This window comes from Oxyura jamaicensis, chromosome 26 (genome assembly GCF_011077185.1).
Source record: "Oxyura jamaicensis isolate SHBP4307 breed ruddy duck chromosome 26, BPBGC_Ojam_1.0, whole genome shotgun sequence".
Lineage (NCBI taxonomy): Eukaryota > Metazoa > Chordata > Aves > Anseriformes > Anatidae > Oxyura > Oxyura jamaicensis.
In genome coordinates, this window is record NC_048918.1 from 802,918 (window position 1) to 819,058 (window position 16,141).

The 16,141-nt window shown below is 46.8% G+C and overlaps 1 protein-coding gene across 10 annotated transcripts; it reads right to left on the reverse strand.

Moving 5' to 3' along the window:
- Positions 1 to 229: 229 nt before the first annotated feature.
- NFYA (nuclear transcription factor Y subunit alpha) lies at positions 230 to 16,030 on the reverse strand. Of its 10 annotated transcripts, none has more exons than XM_035347108.1 (10): positions 15,897 to 16,030; positions 12,900 to 13,021; positions 11,130 to 11,210; positions 8,780 to 8,926; positions 7,381 to 7,512; positions 6,641 to 6,746; positions 5,974 to 6,140; positions 5,011 to 5,184; positions 4,505 to 4,606; positions 230 to 3,719 (listed from the first exon to the last, which is right to left on the reverse strand). In XM_035347108.1, the coding sequence occupies exons 2-10, from the start codon at positions 12,972 to 12,974 to the stop codon at positions 3,666 to 3,668; spliced, it is 1,038 nt and encodes a 345-aa protein (XP_035202999.1). In that variant the 5' UTR covers positions 12,975 to 13,021; positions 15,897 to 16,030; the 3' UTR covers positions 230 to 3,665. The 10 variants fall into 10 exon arrangements, with proteins under 10 accessions (XP_035202999.1, XP_035202997.1, XP_035202998.1 ...); XM_035347106.1 differs by having other exon boundaries at positions 11,127 to 11,210; XM_035347107.1 differs by having other exon boundaries at positions 11,130 to 11,213.
- Positions 16,031 to 16,141: the final 111 nt, after the last annotated feature.

Sequence of the window (16,141 nt, forward strand, 5' to 3'; positions counted from 1 at the left end):
TTCAGCTTAACTATGCAGCCCCTCAGGCAACGGTGGGATGGGGATGGAGCAAAACCAGGTGCTGAGCTGCCCGGGTCTGTCCCGTGAGGACAGCAGCCAGGCTCAGGGGCAAAGACGAAGCTGCCTCAGGATGCCTCGCTGGCGCCAGAACCGCTGCCTGCCCTCACACCGCTGCTCCTGCCACCCGACTGCAGGGAGCAGAAGGATTCAATAGTGCAGCCAAAGCTGGTTCTTGGTTTATAAATTTTTATTAGCTGGATAGTGTACACAGTACTTACAATTGCATCTATTAAAGACCAAAATACACTTGAAAAAATGCATTATATAAAAAAAATTATAAACTTTTAACTATATACAAACTTTGCCTTACATTACGCAAATCTCAGTACCCCCCCCACCCATTCACAAGAACATTTTTTCCACCCTCCCCTCTTTTTAACATGCAAAGCCTTGAAGCCGCTTAGCTTAGCATCACTTGAGGACCATTTTCTACATCTCATTCTTTGAACAAGTGTTTTTTTCGTTTTTGATAGGTTCACTGCTCCAGGGTTCCTTGGTCTACCAACTACATTCCACATTCTCCCCAAGCCTATTCTTTTATCCTCATCCACACTTTTATGCACTCCCAAAGTGGAGATTTTGCTCAAGTGTAGCCAATCCACAGAGATTTCTCATTTAATCACTAGAGAGGTTTGAACTTGGTGATGTCTCCACTTTAACAAGTTTACCCAGGAAAAGAAAGCAGACTGCTGGTAACGTGGGTCAATCACATTGACTGACACCTCCAATCTCACCAAGCAAACACTACTTTTAGAAGTGAACACACACAACCTAAAGCAAATGCAAAACCTGACGGTAGCATTCAGGCTTTCACGTCGCTAAAGTATTAACAGTACGACTTCCTAAATAACACAAACCCGTAGGCCTTAATACACTTTCTACAACAGATCAGAGAACCTCTGTATGAAGGGCTTCCTGGGAAAAAAAGCTCTAGCTGCTCTGAAGAAGTTCACAACTTCTTTAAGAATTAAAGATGTAATTATTCACAAAAGAGAAAAAAAAAAGAGAAAGGGAAGGAGAGAAAGCATTAATATGTCAGAGCAATAAACTCTGCTTCTCTAACTCCCAGCTCTCTGAGGGGGCTCTCCAGGACAGAGATCAGCTCTCAGTTGAAGAGCAGACAGGTAATGGAGAGGCTGTCTTGCTTCAGCACATGAATATTCTACTGACAAAATGTACAGATGCTCTCAAAAAGTATTTACAATAATGCTGCAAATTCAACTAAAGCAGAAGTTGTCATTCCTTCACTGAAAGACCTGAAATGGGTGACCTCACAAGAAACGCCAGGCGCAGATTTTGTAGTTGCCAACTGAAGAAAACGAGCACCAACTGGCCAAGTACTTTAAGGCAGAAGCAACCAAAGGCACCAACGATGCCATCAATGCTTTCTGAATAGTTAGAAAAAGCCCTCATGGAAAATTTGTGAGAAGAGCGTTGGATTACTGACGTAATTTAAGACAAAATTCCAAACAAAAGGTTTAGAACAAGGCTTCCACCTCCTCCTATAGCTGCAGATGTCCCTGCACAGAAGTTTCTCAGTTTCAGTTCACTGTGTCAGATGTAGTCAGGGTAAGAACACCGAGCTACAAGTTCAGAAGAGAATCAACTTCATTTCAAAACCCAGCTAACTGTAAATACCAAATCTGCTTTTCTTCTCGGTACTTTCACTACGTACTTCAGAGGTGGCCGATCAAAGCACTGCCTTCCTTAGTATCTAAGCAGGAATACTCTGCCTCCCAGGCTGCCTGCTGGCAGCGTAGCACCTAACATCTCTCCACATTTCTGTTCCTTCCTCTTATTTCTTCCCATCTTTTCATACTTGTAGGTTTAGTGTATTTCTCTTTTACCTTAACAGAATGGTCAAAGCTGGGTCTTTTTGTATCCTCCCAGCCTTTTAGCACTTGCTGATTTCTCCAGTTTTGCTTCTAGCCATAAGCTTTCAGTAAATGGGAAAAATGTAACAGGGAGATAATATAGTTAGAAAACTCTAAGTTGCATTTACTTCTCTTTTCACATGGAAATAAAGTTCACCAAATTTAAATCAGTCTCTCCTCTCCTTGGCTATTTTCCCCAGAATAAAACCTCTCCCCTCTGACACTTTCCCTTTTTGTGTTTTTAATCAACACCCTCCAGACCCCCAGCCACATCTGGCTCTATTTCCAAGCCCATGCTTGAGGGCTGTGACTCAGTTTTAACTACAAAACACAAAAAATGGAAGAGAGGAGACTATGCAGGTGACACACAGTCAGAATTCAGTCAAGATGGGAGAAGATGGGCATGGAAGGATGTAAGTGTCATCTGCTAAAAGGCTCCTGAACTACCGCCTCCATCACCACGTTTCACATCAGTAAGAATGGAGCAAGCTTAAAAATCTGTCATTAGCAACTGAAAGATAAAGCTAAGCTTTGTCAAAATGCAGCCAGAAACCAGCCATACGTCATGGAAAATCCCTTTTTTAAAAATACAAGTTCTCCTCCTTCCTGAAGTGCCACTTTTTAAATTCTTATTTAAGAGGACAGTCTGTAAAAAGCCTGAAAGGTTCATCACTATCTGCCTTCATTTCTTTAACAGTCCTTCAGTTACATCAGGATGAGCTGAGCTGTCCTGAAACAAACCCTCACTCTGCACCGGAGAGAATTTTTGGAACTGATTTAGAACAGACATCAAGAAACACTGTCAAAAAGATGGTCAAGTGCTATCACTCTGGGACTGCAGATTTTATTTCTTTTGGAGAAACCATGCACTGGACTGGCAGGTTAGAAGAAAGATACTCACTTGGAAGTTTTAATCCGTTTATACTACCATCCACTCTTCTTCCAAAGCATCAACTGCTAGCGATAAACATACCAAGAACCACCAGAACATTGCTTTTACTAGTTAAATCCTTATCCTCACATCAAACCTCTCCCTGTACTTCTTGGACCAAATACACAATAAATCAAGTCCTGTAATAACCTCAAACCGTTTCTATTATTTTGACTTGACGGCTGAACTTTGCCCAGAGCAGAGCTTGCTGTTTACCCATTTTACAGAGCAGAGCTTAAGAGAACCCCCTTCAGTTTCTGTCAGTCTCACAAGCGCAAATGCAAGAGCAGTGAACAGTTCAGTTGACAGTGAGGTCCAACGGTGTAAGAAGTGGATATAAGTAAGTCTCTACTGGGAAAACAAAGTACTGTGGTGTAGTCACATCAGTGCTGGTTGCTCTAAGTTGGATTATGTCTCTGTACAGAAGGGCCACAACTCCAAGAGGTCTTTGCTGGCCCTGCTTCAGCATGCCAGTTATTGCTGGTCAGTCAGTGGCACACTCTCACCACGGCCAATTTTAATGCAAGAGATGTTATAAAGAAAAAAAGGCATGAGCAGTCAGACTTTGAAATCCCTGCGCTGAATCAGAGTATACCAAGAAAGTCATTAAGTTTCTGTTTGTTGAGTCAACTGCAGTTAAAATCTTGACCACACACTGAAAACGTGGTGCTTGCTCTGTAGAAAAGGATAGGCTGCGATACGGCGATTGTCCCATTGAAAGACTTGCTTGATGCACTGGTAAGGGAGGACAGACTTGCAGAAGGGACAGGAATTCAGTTTCGTTTTTCTTTAAGCAGTGATTAGGAGACTCTGATCATCTGTGTCATTGCTTCTTCGTTGGCCTGAGATGGATCCTACAGATACAAAATACATGGATTTTATACACGCCATGCACTTTTCTGTAACAGCAGAGAATCACACACCTACTTCCATAGAAGATACTCCTGTAACACCTCCTCCTCTGTTCTCCAAGCAGGTCACATTTTTACAACAGAACTGGGATACATAAATCTTAGTAATTCCTAATAATGTCTTGTTTCTGGTACTTGGGAAAACCTGCTGCTGGTAGGTCTAGGTCTGGTTCTGGCACTTGGGAAGGATTTCATTTTAGAGTGAGGAACACTCTTCCACTGAAGCCATGGGACTGCTTTAAAGCACCAGTTAGCAACAATTGCTATTTCTACCCTGTTACATTCCCTCCTTTGAAAAACCTTTCTTGTGCTTTTTATATATCAATCAGTACCCAACTAAGAATCAGACACTGACGTTCCATCACGAGCAAGATGAGGCACCTCTACCCTCAACATGTCCTAAAAAGGAGACTGGTACGCTGTCAGAACAGCTGCACAGACGCTATTTCTTAGGACAACAAGTGCAAGCATCCTCTACCTGTGTAACAAAGTGAAAACATTTCTATCAACATGACAATGAATGAATTACTCCAGGCAAATAGGTGCTTGTTCTCTACAAGAATGTTTCTTTACAATGCTTGAAACATAAAACCAAGGGCAGAGAGGGACAAAAGTCAGCAGCCTAGCCCCAAAAAAGAACAGGGACAACAGTAGAAATACACCCCAAAAGTGCATTCTGAATGAACAGAAGTGTCACCTGTCCAAAGGACAGACAAAACTCCGCTCACCTGCATATGAGGGCTGTCCTTCTCCTTTGGTGAGAAGAACCGTCCACCTTCTCCTCGCTTCCTGGCCATGGCGTGACGATGCCGAGATTCGTGCAAGTATTTCTGTCACAGTGTGGAAGAGGAGAGCAATGAGAGCAGCCTGCACTTCCCATTTACTTGGATTTACTGAACTAGGAACGCCGGGGAAATTCCTGACTCGCTAGAAGAGCCCACCCGGATCCCATCCTTCCCCACCCACCCCGAGACAAAACACTTACAGTAACTGCCTCTTTGCAACACAGTTCCGTACCTACTCAACAACTCAACATATGGAAAAGAAGCACTACTGCCACCAAGGGACACAAAGAAGTCACTCTGATGTAGCTCATCAACGAGAAAAATTGCAGTTGATTGCTCATGCAATCAACTACGATTGCATGACTCCAATCCTTGTTTTTCTGGTAGAGATGCTTTTCTGTGCCTTTCTCATAGAGCAACCCTGCATCAGATCTGAGTTACGTTCTCACCCTTCTTTCTTTGGGAATTTTCCCCTCTGCTTCAAGCTTCGCACGTGCCTGCCTCCTCTTAAGGATCCGGTGATACTGTTTGGCATTTACATACAGGGGCTCTTCTTCGAGCATCTCTGCTCCAGGCAAAGGTATTCTCTGGATAGCTGGTACTGATCCAGCCCCAGGTACCATCTATACAGAGAAGAATGATTTTAGTACTTGCGGTTGGAACAAAAAGTGAATGCAAAAATAATTAAAATGTTTACAATGGAAAGGGTTTGTTTTTTCTTCAGGTAATGTACCTACTTAAACTGAAAGCAATACAGTTGTTCTCCAACTTCTCAAGCTGCAGGACAAATTTAAGCAGATCAATCACACATCATCTGTGCTTGCTTTTTTCCCGATAATACTCAAAGTTCAATACAATCTACAATTCTATGACCACGTTACTGCTTCTTGCACAATCTGCATCCAGGACATGCCATCACTTCCCCTTCTTTCTGGTTATCAGTTAATTTATATGATAATTTCCTAACAGTTCTTAAGCATTTATTACTTGTAGAGATGCTGACCTCTAGTGGGGATGAACAGTGAAGTGCAAGTTAAAAGCTATCACACTACAAAGAAGTAGGAACTGGCAGAAAACGGGTTCCTATGGATCAGAAAAAGCACGACTAAGGCATCCTCAAGAAACACAAGAGTCAAATCAATCTTTCTAAATGTCCGCTCATTCGTTAACAGCTTATTTGGAATTTCAGCTTCTAGATTTTTGAACTCAATTCTTGTAGTAGAACAAAAGTACAGGAAAACAAACCACAACAGGACAGAGGCCACTGAAACTGAAAACTTGTGTCATTTAAACTCCTGGTAGCTACTAGACGACCGACCATATGAAGTCGACAAGAATCTCTGACAGTGGCTTGTGCACAGACACCTCAAAGCTCCACCTTTAAAGAGATCAACTGGAAGTTAAATGCATACCATAACCATGCCCCCGGAGTTGACAACATTTCCAGCAACTGGCAGCGTCACTGTAACGGTCCCCTGTCCGCTGCTGGTGGTGTTGGTGTTGGCTCCCGCTTGGACAATTTGAGCTCCAGCCAAACTGGCTGCTGGAATGGTGATCATGCCTGTAACAGGGACTGTAACTTTAAGAAAATAAAACACAAAAGAAGAAGAAAAGAAAAACAAAAACACGCACACAGAAAGAAGGGAACACCATTAGTCCCACTTCTGTTTGTCACTCATTCACCCTTTCATAAGATGTAGAAGGATTTGGAAATGCGAGTTCTTAACTAAATTCCATCACCTGCTCCTCATGCTCGGTATTTTTTGGGTCTGCACAGTCATCCCAGCCTCAGGAAAGTATTCTGAAGTGTAAAAGCAAACTCAAGTGCTTCTATTCTAATAGACCTTGCTGAAGAAAAAAGCAATTTTTGATATTTTTCTGGGGAAAAAACTACCTGCTAAATCCCTGTGTAAAAACCAACATTTCTTCTGCCATTCGCTATGACAACAATTCACATCAGAACAATCACCGCGTTACCACCAACACCGCAGCTTTGTTTTCTTTGACAATAATTACACGGCAGTAAAATCTGTAAAACAGATCTGGAGAAGTCCTGAATTTTTGCACCAAGGCTCCTACCTTGTTGGAGAATGGTTCCATCAGCATTGACTGGCTGATAGACTATGGTCTGCCCTTCAGCCGTTTGGGCTACCTGTTGTCCTTGAACTGCTATTTGTTGCTGAGTCTAAACAAAACAAAGAACACAGTAACTTTTATAAACTGCTTCTTTCCCAAGTTTCACAATTCCTGAATTAACACGCAGTGCTTATGACGTTTCAGGCACGTATTTCTTTTGCTTTATTACCAGCATAAAGAAATAGGATGGAGCTCAAACCCACTGAATTGAACAGAAGGTACCTGAAGCACGTTTAATGAACTTTTTCTAACACCGCAGTACTTAACATTCAAAGAAACAAGTTCTAGGTTTCCTGTCTCACTAGCAATATGTTCAAGGAAGAACTAGGCTGCTCAGAAATTTAATTCTGGTCCTAAACAAAAACAGCAGAAAACCCAGGCACGACTAGATTATTTCACAAAATGGCGCAAGTATGAAATTAGCAATACTTGGTCAAATTTCAACAGAGAGATGAAAACAGCCGTGAACAAATATACAGAAACACGATGGATAAAAACATGCAGTCTATTCATCCTGTCCCAGAGTTATGCATGAGAACACTACAAAAATATTAACTTTATTCTCAAGTTCTCCTTGACATTAATTTACATTTTTTCCTTTTTACTTAACCACATCTTAAGTCATTTGTCACGTTTCTCTTCCTACGCCTCTCAAGAAAACCCTTTCATGCTGGTGCAGTTACCTGTGTCTGGCCAGCAGTAACTGCAGTCTGTGGCTGCTGTATAATGATCTGCTGGGTCTGGCCCTGCTGCCCCTGTACCTGCACAGCCTGCCCACCTTGAATCTGAATCTGACCTGGCTGGACCAACTGAATCTGTGGAAGAAAGAGTCAGAAAGGAACATTAACTATACCTCTTATTTCTCCCTCCTTGGCCTCAGCATTACCACATCATCTCTGCGGATGATTTACTGTTACAAAGAAAGCACTGATTCTTCTCGGTTTTCCATTTCGCAACGAGGAGTTTTAATTTACTCCTCTCTACGACACAGCAGTCACTGACGCAACAGCTGTCAGGACCACACAGAACAGAGGAATGTAACATGCCAGTGTCATCGTGCCCTAGCAACTCTCCGCTGCTTACACAGTAAAACGGTCAAAGAAATAAATTAGTCACATGAAACTAGGCATAACAATACTCAGGTCACAGAAAAAAAAGTAGAGTAAGATTTAAAGTTATCTGTGGAGTGTTAATTATCCAGCACACAGAAATTCTCCTGGACATATATAAAAATATTCTCAGCTATGCGGAGAAGTCTTTCCATCAATGTCAATATTTGTGAGAAACAAAGAGAAGCTGGAACATTGTTCGTTGCTTCTGCTTAAAAAACAACTTACAGACTTTCCTCAACAACCAGACTGTAAAGAACCTGACCCCAAAAATATTGTCTTTCATTCAAGGAAACTGAATTCCGTAACTAAATAAACCTCTCACAACACGAACACGACGTGTGCCTGGCTGGACCGTGCAGAACTTCATTCCTAAACCTTCGCTAATCACCGAACACTTTCATTAAGCGGCCATTACAGCTCTTCCCTTACTTTGGGGGAACACACGTTGAGCACCCGCTGAGATTTAAAAACTGTCAAGTATTTAAAAATAATTGTTTCTAATCAAAATCATCAGACTTCCTTCTACACTATTACTTTCTTTGCAATGGAGATGTTTAAATGCACCTTCAGCCATCACATAACAGATGGACTCGAGCCCAAGAATTTACTTCAGAAGTTTCCTTTTTTAAAAAAGTAATTTTTAAAATCCACTTTCTTAGCCATAAATTGGGTAGGCACCAAACCAACTACACTGTAATGGTCAGTGAAAAAAACACACCAAACTCTAGCTATATTTTGATGGACTGCACTTAAAAGGTTTGCACCATCCCTTACAATACGAAAACCAAGCACGAAGCACGTCTCAGTTGCATTTTTCAATAGCTCACCGTGGCAGATCCACGGCTGGAAAACAACCAGAGCTGCCCGGTTTATTTTAACAGTGCTGAGGCAAACACACTCTGTCTGACAGGGTAAGAACATCACAGCTCATTCTCTGCAATTCATCTCAATCCAGTTCAGGTTATCTCACCTGCTGCAGTCCCTGGGTGCCGGAAACCGGGACTTGCATGATTGTCTGGCCCTGACCGCCGGGCACCGCCTGCACCATGATCGGCTGCCCGGTTGATGTGATCAGCTGGCCTCCGCTCACCTGCACCATTAACGGCTGACCCTGGACCTAGGAAACAGGAAAGAAAGAACAAACACACACAAACAGGACAATGAAGACGTCTGGTGGCGTGACAGCAGAACCTAGAGCGGCTGCCACGTGAGGATGAGTGCTTACCTACTGCAACGCGGTGACCAGAGAAACCGAGCCACAGTCCCTCAACTGGGCTGCACACCAGCACCGATGCCTTTAGTTTCTAAAGCTTTTTCCATGCTGTGCTGCTGGATTTGTTAAATTAACTTTTTCTGCTGCAGTCTAACCCAAACCTCCCATCCAACTGCAATAAAGCTGGAAAGGCATGGCTATTTTTTTCAGACACGCTAACTACGCTCATGCACGGCCCAAGAGCAAAGTGTTATGAAAGAAGCTTCATTAACCACACCTCTACTGATCTTTGACTGGGGCTCCTAACAGGAAGAGCTCTCAATAGGCCACTCTGGCAGAGACTGCAGAGCTTCCACTCTCATGCTTAAACCATCTCCATTTCCTAACCAGTAGCTACAGCAGGTGATATTCTTAGGGAACCTTCTCATGGTTACTAAATGAAATTATATTAACAGCACCAAATGTAGTTCAGTAAGGAAGAGCAGCAGAACGCGTGCAGCAGCCGCTTCTGGGACCAACAAGGCTTGCAGCAGATCTCTAAGTTCTGCATTAAAGGTCACTGCAGCTGGCCACGAGGAAAAAGGCTACTGAAAAGAAAGGCAAGGGGAAACGTCTCTCCTTAAGCATCCTCACCTGCTAATTCCCCAAACTCCCCCAAACAAATCTTTGAAAAGACTACAGCAAGCTGAAACGTGCGATGAGGCTCATGGAGCAGGTAATCGCCCTTAGCCGGGCCCCAGGTTGTGTTGCTTTTGTTTCTGAACTAAGTCGCTGAGTTCTTGGGTTTTTGAGCTGTAGATGTCAAGAGCATGCAATACTGAACGTTTGCTCTGCAACCACTCTCGCTGTAGAACACCAGACTAAATACCGGCACAGATTTTCATCGCATTCTGAAGGCCTTAAAAAAAAAATAGTCCTCACTTCCCAGAGCTGAAACACCTCTGTGAGCTACACGTTAACATCTCCAAACGGCACCACAGCGGGACCTCGAGAGCCAGCAGGGTTAAGTAGAATACTGGGACTTCACAGGTCACCCCACAGCCCTGCTACGCCGCTCCGTCCCTCAGCCTTGTCACTATCACATCGGAGTCACTAGCAGAACTGGTGGAACTTTATTGAATGACGGGAGATAAAAGCATGCTCGTGTCAGCCAGAGAGAAGCAGTCAGCAGGACTACATCCAAAAAGCAGGGAGATGAACGCACATTCCGGGAGTCTTGTTAATGCATTAGAGCAAGCAAAAACAACAACAAAACCAGGTGGGGGGGACTGGAAGGGCACAGTGACCCAAGCGATTTAAGTCAGCCAGCTTTCCGTGTTTCAACTCCAAACATAAAAAATGCTGTGTTCAACTTTACACCTGGCAAGTCCGTTCGAGCCTCAAACAAAACCAAAATACTGAGCGCACAATGTGCTAATAAATTGCTACGACTGCCCAGGGTTTATCAACTCCTTTACAGGTCTCCTCCGTGAGCTAATGAAGTAACGTTTGTGTTGCAAGACACAAAACATTTCACTCTGAAACAAATCAGGGTTTGAAATGACCTTGCATTTCCTTCCAATTTCTGGTGTTTGTTGTTAGAACGCACACTCCTGGGTTTCCGTGTTGTTATCAATAAGAGATCAGCCATCCCAGTCCTGCAGGAGCTAATGCTATCCCCAGGTACCTTTTCCAATCACAGGTGGAGAAGTTTCACTCGTGAAGCTGGTGGCTCATCTGCCACCTCTGTCCCTTTCACGTAGGGAGGACACGGAACTGCTCACAGTGGGTACCAGAAATCCGGTATTGAAAGCAGAGAGAACCTTTGGGCTGCATCACTTCAGTTCTGCCTTTTGAGTTCATTATCTGAGTTTTATTTATCTTGAGTCCCATTTCAACCACTATTTGCTTTCAGAATTACAATGGCTGGGACTCAACGAATGCACCCGAGATGCAATGAAAAGCTGTAACCTTCACAGAGAGCTCACATCAAGCATGTAATATTAATACTGGCCACCAATTTTCCTGCCCCTATTTCAAACCCCGCAAGAAACACAGCATTAGATATGTGGTGATGGGGAGAGTCATGCAGTGCTCACATAAACACAATCAGAGAGATCACCACTACCTGGAGGGTCTGGACTTGCTGGCCTGAGGCGGATGCCACCTGAGCCTCAGTCTGCAGCTGGACAGCAGTGACACCACCCTGCTGCTGGGAACAGGAACAGGAATAGCTTGAAACATGGAAATGCACAGCTCAGACAAGAGACAACCACACTTTGCTGGAAGAGGAGGAATTTTAGCATTCATATATGCTGCTCTCGGAACATACGGAATGTGATTACACTTAGATCTAAGAACAGAACACTGGCAGACCTGGGTATGACACTGACAGCCTTCAGCATCCCAGACAGAAATTGGTTACCAAGAACATGTGAGGTCATTTTCCAGAACTTAAAAATTCAGCTTCGTTGTCTTAGACCCCTACCTTTCTGCAGAACGTCTCCTTTCACTGCTCAACTTTTTATTGTGCAACTTCCCAGATTTTTGCCCGTTAGTTACAATGAAGGCCGTACGTTTCTTCCTGCACAGAAGAGCAGCAAAGACTACAGGCTTCATCTGTGTCACCTCTGCATCGCCTTCCCACCACTGACCTTCAGGGATGATCTTGACAGGTCGCAAGAGCAGCTAAATCTAAAAGCCTCGTCTATCTTTAGCCTCTTTAGTAAGAGTCCCAAAATAATCAACGTTAACGGCGTTAGCTTTTGGGGAGATGTACGACATCTCTCTACTAGAGGCTGCACTACAGCCGGCCTATTAAAACAGCTTAGAAAAACGTTTTGTGTACAGTACGACACGGGCTTTGAGAGTACCAACTAGAATGAAAGAAGTTCATCTACGTTTAATGCCCTTTACCTACAAAGTATCAATAAAGCCAAAGGGAACTTTGGTTGCCTGCTGGAAGCGGGTATTTTTGATCATTCTTAATTTGTCGTTTTCCATCCTGAACTATAATCTTGTTCTCCAGCTCAGTGCAGTGCAAGAAGCTGGTCCCAGCTATCAAACCTCAAATAGGCCGCTGACAAAGCAAAGTACGTCTCGCTGGGAGCATAACCAGTGGTTCATCCACGTGCGAGACCAGCTAAGAAACGCCTCTTGCCTTGAATGAACACAGGATGCACCAAAAATTCAGCAGCAGCACAGCTCATCTCAGAATGTATCACCCTGTGTGAACGGATGAAGTTCAGTAACACTAAAAACCTACAAGCCTTAAAAAAAACAAGGCAAAACAGAACAAAACCCAAGCGACCAGCCTGCACGCTAACACGTAAACTAGGGAGTTCTTTCTGGAACAGATCAATTCATCCACAGATGCAAGGTGGTTTTTAGCTATTTTGTTTCCCCCCAGTTCTTGTACTGGGTCAATTTTGATCTATCTGCAGTACTAAACTGAGGGATTTCAGTTTGAGAAAGCTGGAGAAAAGCCATTGGCTTGAACAACATTTACTTCAGTTTGGGGGGAAATGTGCATTGTGCCTTGCGGACAACGGACTCCTTGGATTAAGATTTTGTTTCCTCCATTTTCAGAGGATTTGGTATTTTCTTCACATCACTTCCAGTCTGCCAACTCCCAGCTCCACTGAAATTCAATAACATATACCATGAAGTTACATTAATAAAATTACAGGTAGGTGTTTTATTATTTTTTTAAAGCCTGTTTTCTCTGAGTTCAATGATAAAACGACTCCATGTTAAACTGCTCCACTGCCACGAGCCAGGTGAACAGCCATCCCGACGGCACTGTGAAGCATCCCGCTGATTCTGCGGAGCTCTGAGAAGAAGCAGGTTTGCAGCTCGGCACCGGCAGAGCCCAATCACCCCCTTCAACTTCCCGTACCTGCTGCTGGATCTGCCCAGCTTGCACGACGATCTGCTCTGTGGAGCTGTTACTGTTGGCTGTGTACTGCTCCATGGCGCTTCAGTTCCAACGCTGATCCAGGCACGCCTCAGTCCGCGTAGCTGGTGAGGAAAAAAAGCACGTGGTAATTGTCCCAGGGCTGGGAAATGATCAGCTGGAAACGGCAGCTGGAATGCAAACCACCTGCTACCAGCGAGGTGACGCCTCGCCCGCAGCCACACAGCCAGAGCTGCCGCTGCTTCGCCAAGGACTTCCCTCCTCCACGGCACCGCGCTTATTTCTTAACAAAGCTGGAATTTTGATTTAAAAACCACGTTATCATCTCAAACTCAGCTCTGTAGGTATCTTCAAGTAACAGCTATAAACCTGCGTGTTTTACTCTGCACCTTCTGGCCTACGGACGGCTCCTACAGCCTTACTGCCGGAGGAGGGCGGCGATTGCTCTTAAAATCACTCAACGCAAGGGTTAGGTGTAAAACCGAACGCGATTTTGAGACTTCAACAAAGCTAAGTGGAACAGGCTCTCCTCCCCCAACTCCACAGCTCTGCCTCCTTTCCTCTCTTCCTTCTCCTGCTCCTCTCCTGTATTTTGGGAACAGAGAGGAGACCTCTCGTTTCTTGGACTCTTGCCTAGCCACACGAAGAACACGGCGCTGAAATAGAACGCTTGGCTCCATAACCTCCTTCTCCCCAACATTTCTGCTCAGATCGACAAAGGAAGGATTCTTCCTGTTACTCTTAATGATGCACTTGATTAACCCACGGCTGAGCACGTGCTCTAGTGAAACCACGGAGCATGACTTCCATTTTTTTCAACCAAAATAAAAGCAACAGGCCCCTTCAAAGAAACACGACAGGCAGTCCCGACTTCCTCTAGCTGTAGCAGACACAGAGGGACCTGCTGTAGCGACACCGCTCGCGTTCCCTGCTCCCGAACTTTACAATATCCTCTGTACTTCAGCGCCTTGCATTACCTTGGCGACGCCACCCTACTCCTGTAACCCTATAAAACCCAGTTATTTTATTCAGCACCGATTTCTTCGGTGTTAGCACCCAACGCTGCGTAATTCTGAAGGAACAGACAAAAAGCAGCTTGTAACAGAACAGGTCAGAAGCAGGTTTACTGCAGGGGCCGTAACACCCAGCTGCACCAGAGTAAGGATCAGATCACAACTGGGATGCAGCAACACCAACCCCGTGAGTCCCAGCACAGAAAGGCGCCTCATTTGGATGCAGCATTAACTCCATCCTCGGCCCATTTAGTAACAGTTTTTCCAGGGATTGCCAAAATACACTTCACTTCTGCCCTAAATGCTTGGGGGGCTACCAGGAAACGGCTCCCACATCTCATTCTTCAGGGAAGTGTCAGTACCAAGCACAGGACGCCGCTGACCTGCATTTGCCCCAAGTTCTCTGCCTTTCTTACCACCACATTCAGCACAGGGACAGGAATACTTGGGAACGCGTCTTCTCAGCGCCCCGCGTGAAGCCCCTATCTTGTTTGCATAAAAAACCCAGCAGCATCACAGTCCTGATCCTTTGCACGAGCTGCGGCTAGCCAGCGTTACACACGGAAGGTTTTACACGTGCCGGATCATCGTCCTCCGAGGGACTGCTTCATCTCCTCCATTAAAGCAGGAGAGCAGCCGCGTTTCTCTATCCAAGCTCAATTCAGCCATCGGCGTTCTGCTTCCACGGGCACGCTCCTCCCACTGAGCTCGCCCGTCAGCTCCTCCCCGCCGGGCCCTTGCCTGCACTGAAGATGGCTTAAGAGCTCGTTTTATTCATGTGTTTGTGTGCGATTCAACCTAGAGGAGTGGTTCCCTAGGCTAGAGATTAGTCAGCACGGAAGTACCGTTGAAAAATGTGTCCCACGTTTCCTGGAGGAAAATCAGGGAATTGGCAGAGCTCTCCTGGGCCGATCACAGCCCTCAAAGGACACCAGCAGAGGACAGCCGCCCCCACAAAGCCGAGGACAGGATTTCACTGAACGGCAGCACACAGACGCCCCTGCCTCATCTCCCACTGAGCAGCGCCCAACGTGTGGCACCCGTGTGTTGTTTGTGGTCTCCGTACCCAACTTGCACTGCAGGGAGGTTCACCCAGGGGCATTTTTACCGTGTGGCAGAAGAGCCTGGGCCCTGGGGCTTTCCTCAGCAGGGCTGCAGCTCCCTGGGGGCAGCACCCCCCAGGTGGGGGCTCACGGCACCATTTGGTGCCTGGCACTGGGACCCCCGGGGGAAGGGGGGAGCCCCCTGCCCACCTTGGTGGTGGGATGGGGAGGGAGAGAAGGGGATGAGGAGGATGAAGAGGAGAAGGTGCCCATCTGGCAGCAGGAATCCTAGAATCATTAGGGCTGGAAAAGCCCTCCAAGATCACCTGGTCCAGCCATCCCCCTACCACCATTGTCACCCACTAACCCACGCCCAACCTCTCCCCGAACACCCCCAGGGACGGTGACCCCACCACCCCACTGGGCAACCCGTCCCAAGGCCTGACCGCTCCTTCCGAGCAGAAATGGCTCCTCATTGCCCACCTGACCCCCCCCCGGCCCAACCCGAGGCCGTTCCCTCGGGCCCTACCACTGGATACCACAAGGCTCCCCCTCCCGAGGGCGGAGCCCTACCGTCCCCCAGCGGCCCCGTACGGGCAACACCGGGCCCTACGGGGGAAGGAGGGAAGGGCGGGGGGGCGGAAGGAAACCGGGCCCTGCCCCGGGCCTGCCCCGGGCCTGCCCCGCTCCTTCCCCTCCAGCCCCCCAGCACCTCCCGGTGCCCTCCGCAGCCTCCTCCCCGGTACCCTCTCGTCCCCCGGGTACCTCCCGGTACTCCTCCGTCCCCATGGGGCCTCCCCGTTCCCCCGGGTCCCCTCCTGCCCCGTCCTGCCCCGGAGCCGCCCCCCGCCGCCCCCGGCCCCCTGCCCCCGCCCGGCCCCGCCCGGGGCGCTGGGGGCGCCATCTTGGCTGCTCGCGCTCACCCGGGCCTCGCTCCCCCGGTTGGGCCCCGCCACTGATTGGCTCCGCCGCCGCCCGCCGCAGCCCAATCAGCGCCTCCGCGCAAAATGGCGCCCAACCCCGGACAAAGGCCGCCTCCCGCCGGCCCCGCCTCCCGCACGTGGCCCCCTCGGAGGAAGGCCCCGCCCCCCCGCGGCCTCCGCGCATGCGCCGTGGGAAGGGAGGGCGGCTCGCAGGGAGGCTGCGGCCCGCAGTGCGCACGCGTCGC

What these genes read in the sequence shown, in the direction of transcription:
- NFYA (XM_035347105.1), bottom strand. Translation starts at nt 12,974, where the DNA reads ATGGAGCAGTACACAGCCAACAGTAACAGCTCCACAGAGCAGATCGTC. An exon ending in TTACTGCTGGCCAGACACAG is followed by an intron (nt 6,747 to 7,380) that starts GTAACTGCACCA and finishes TGTTTTGTTTAG; the next exon opens with ACTCAGCAACAAATAGCAGT. An exon ending in AAATTCCCAAAGAAAGAAGG is followed by an intron (nt 4,607 to 5,010) that starts GTGAGAACGTAA and finishes ACACTGTGACAG; the next exon opens with AAATACTTGCACGAATCTCG.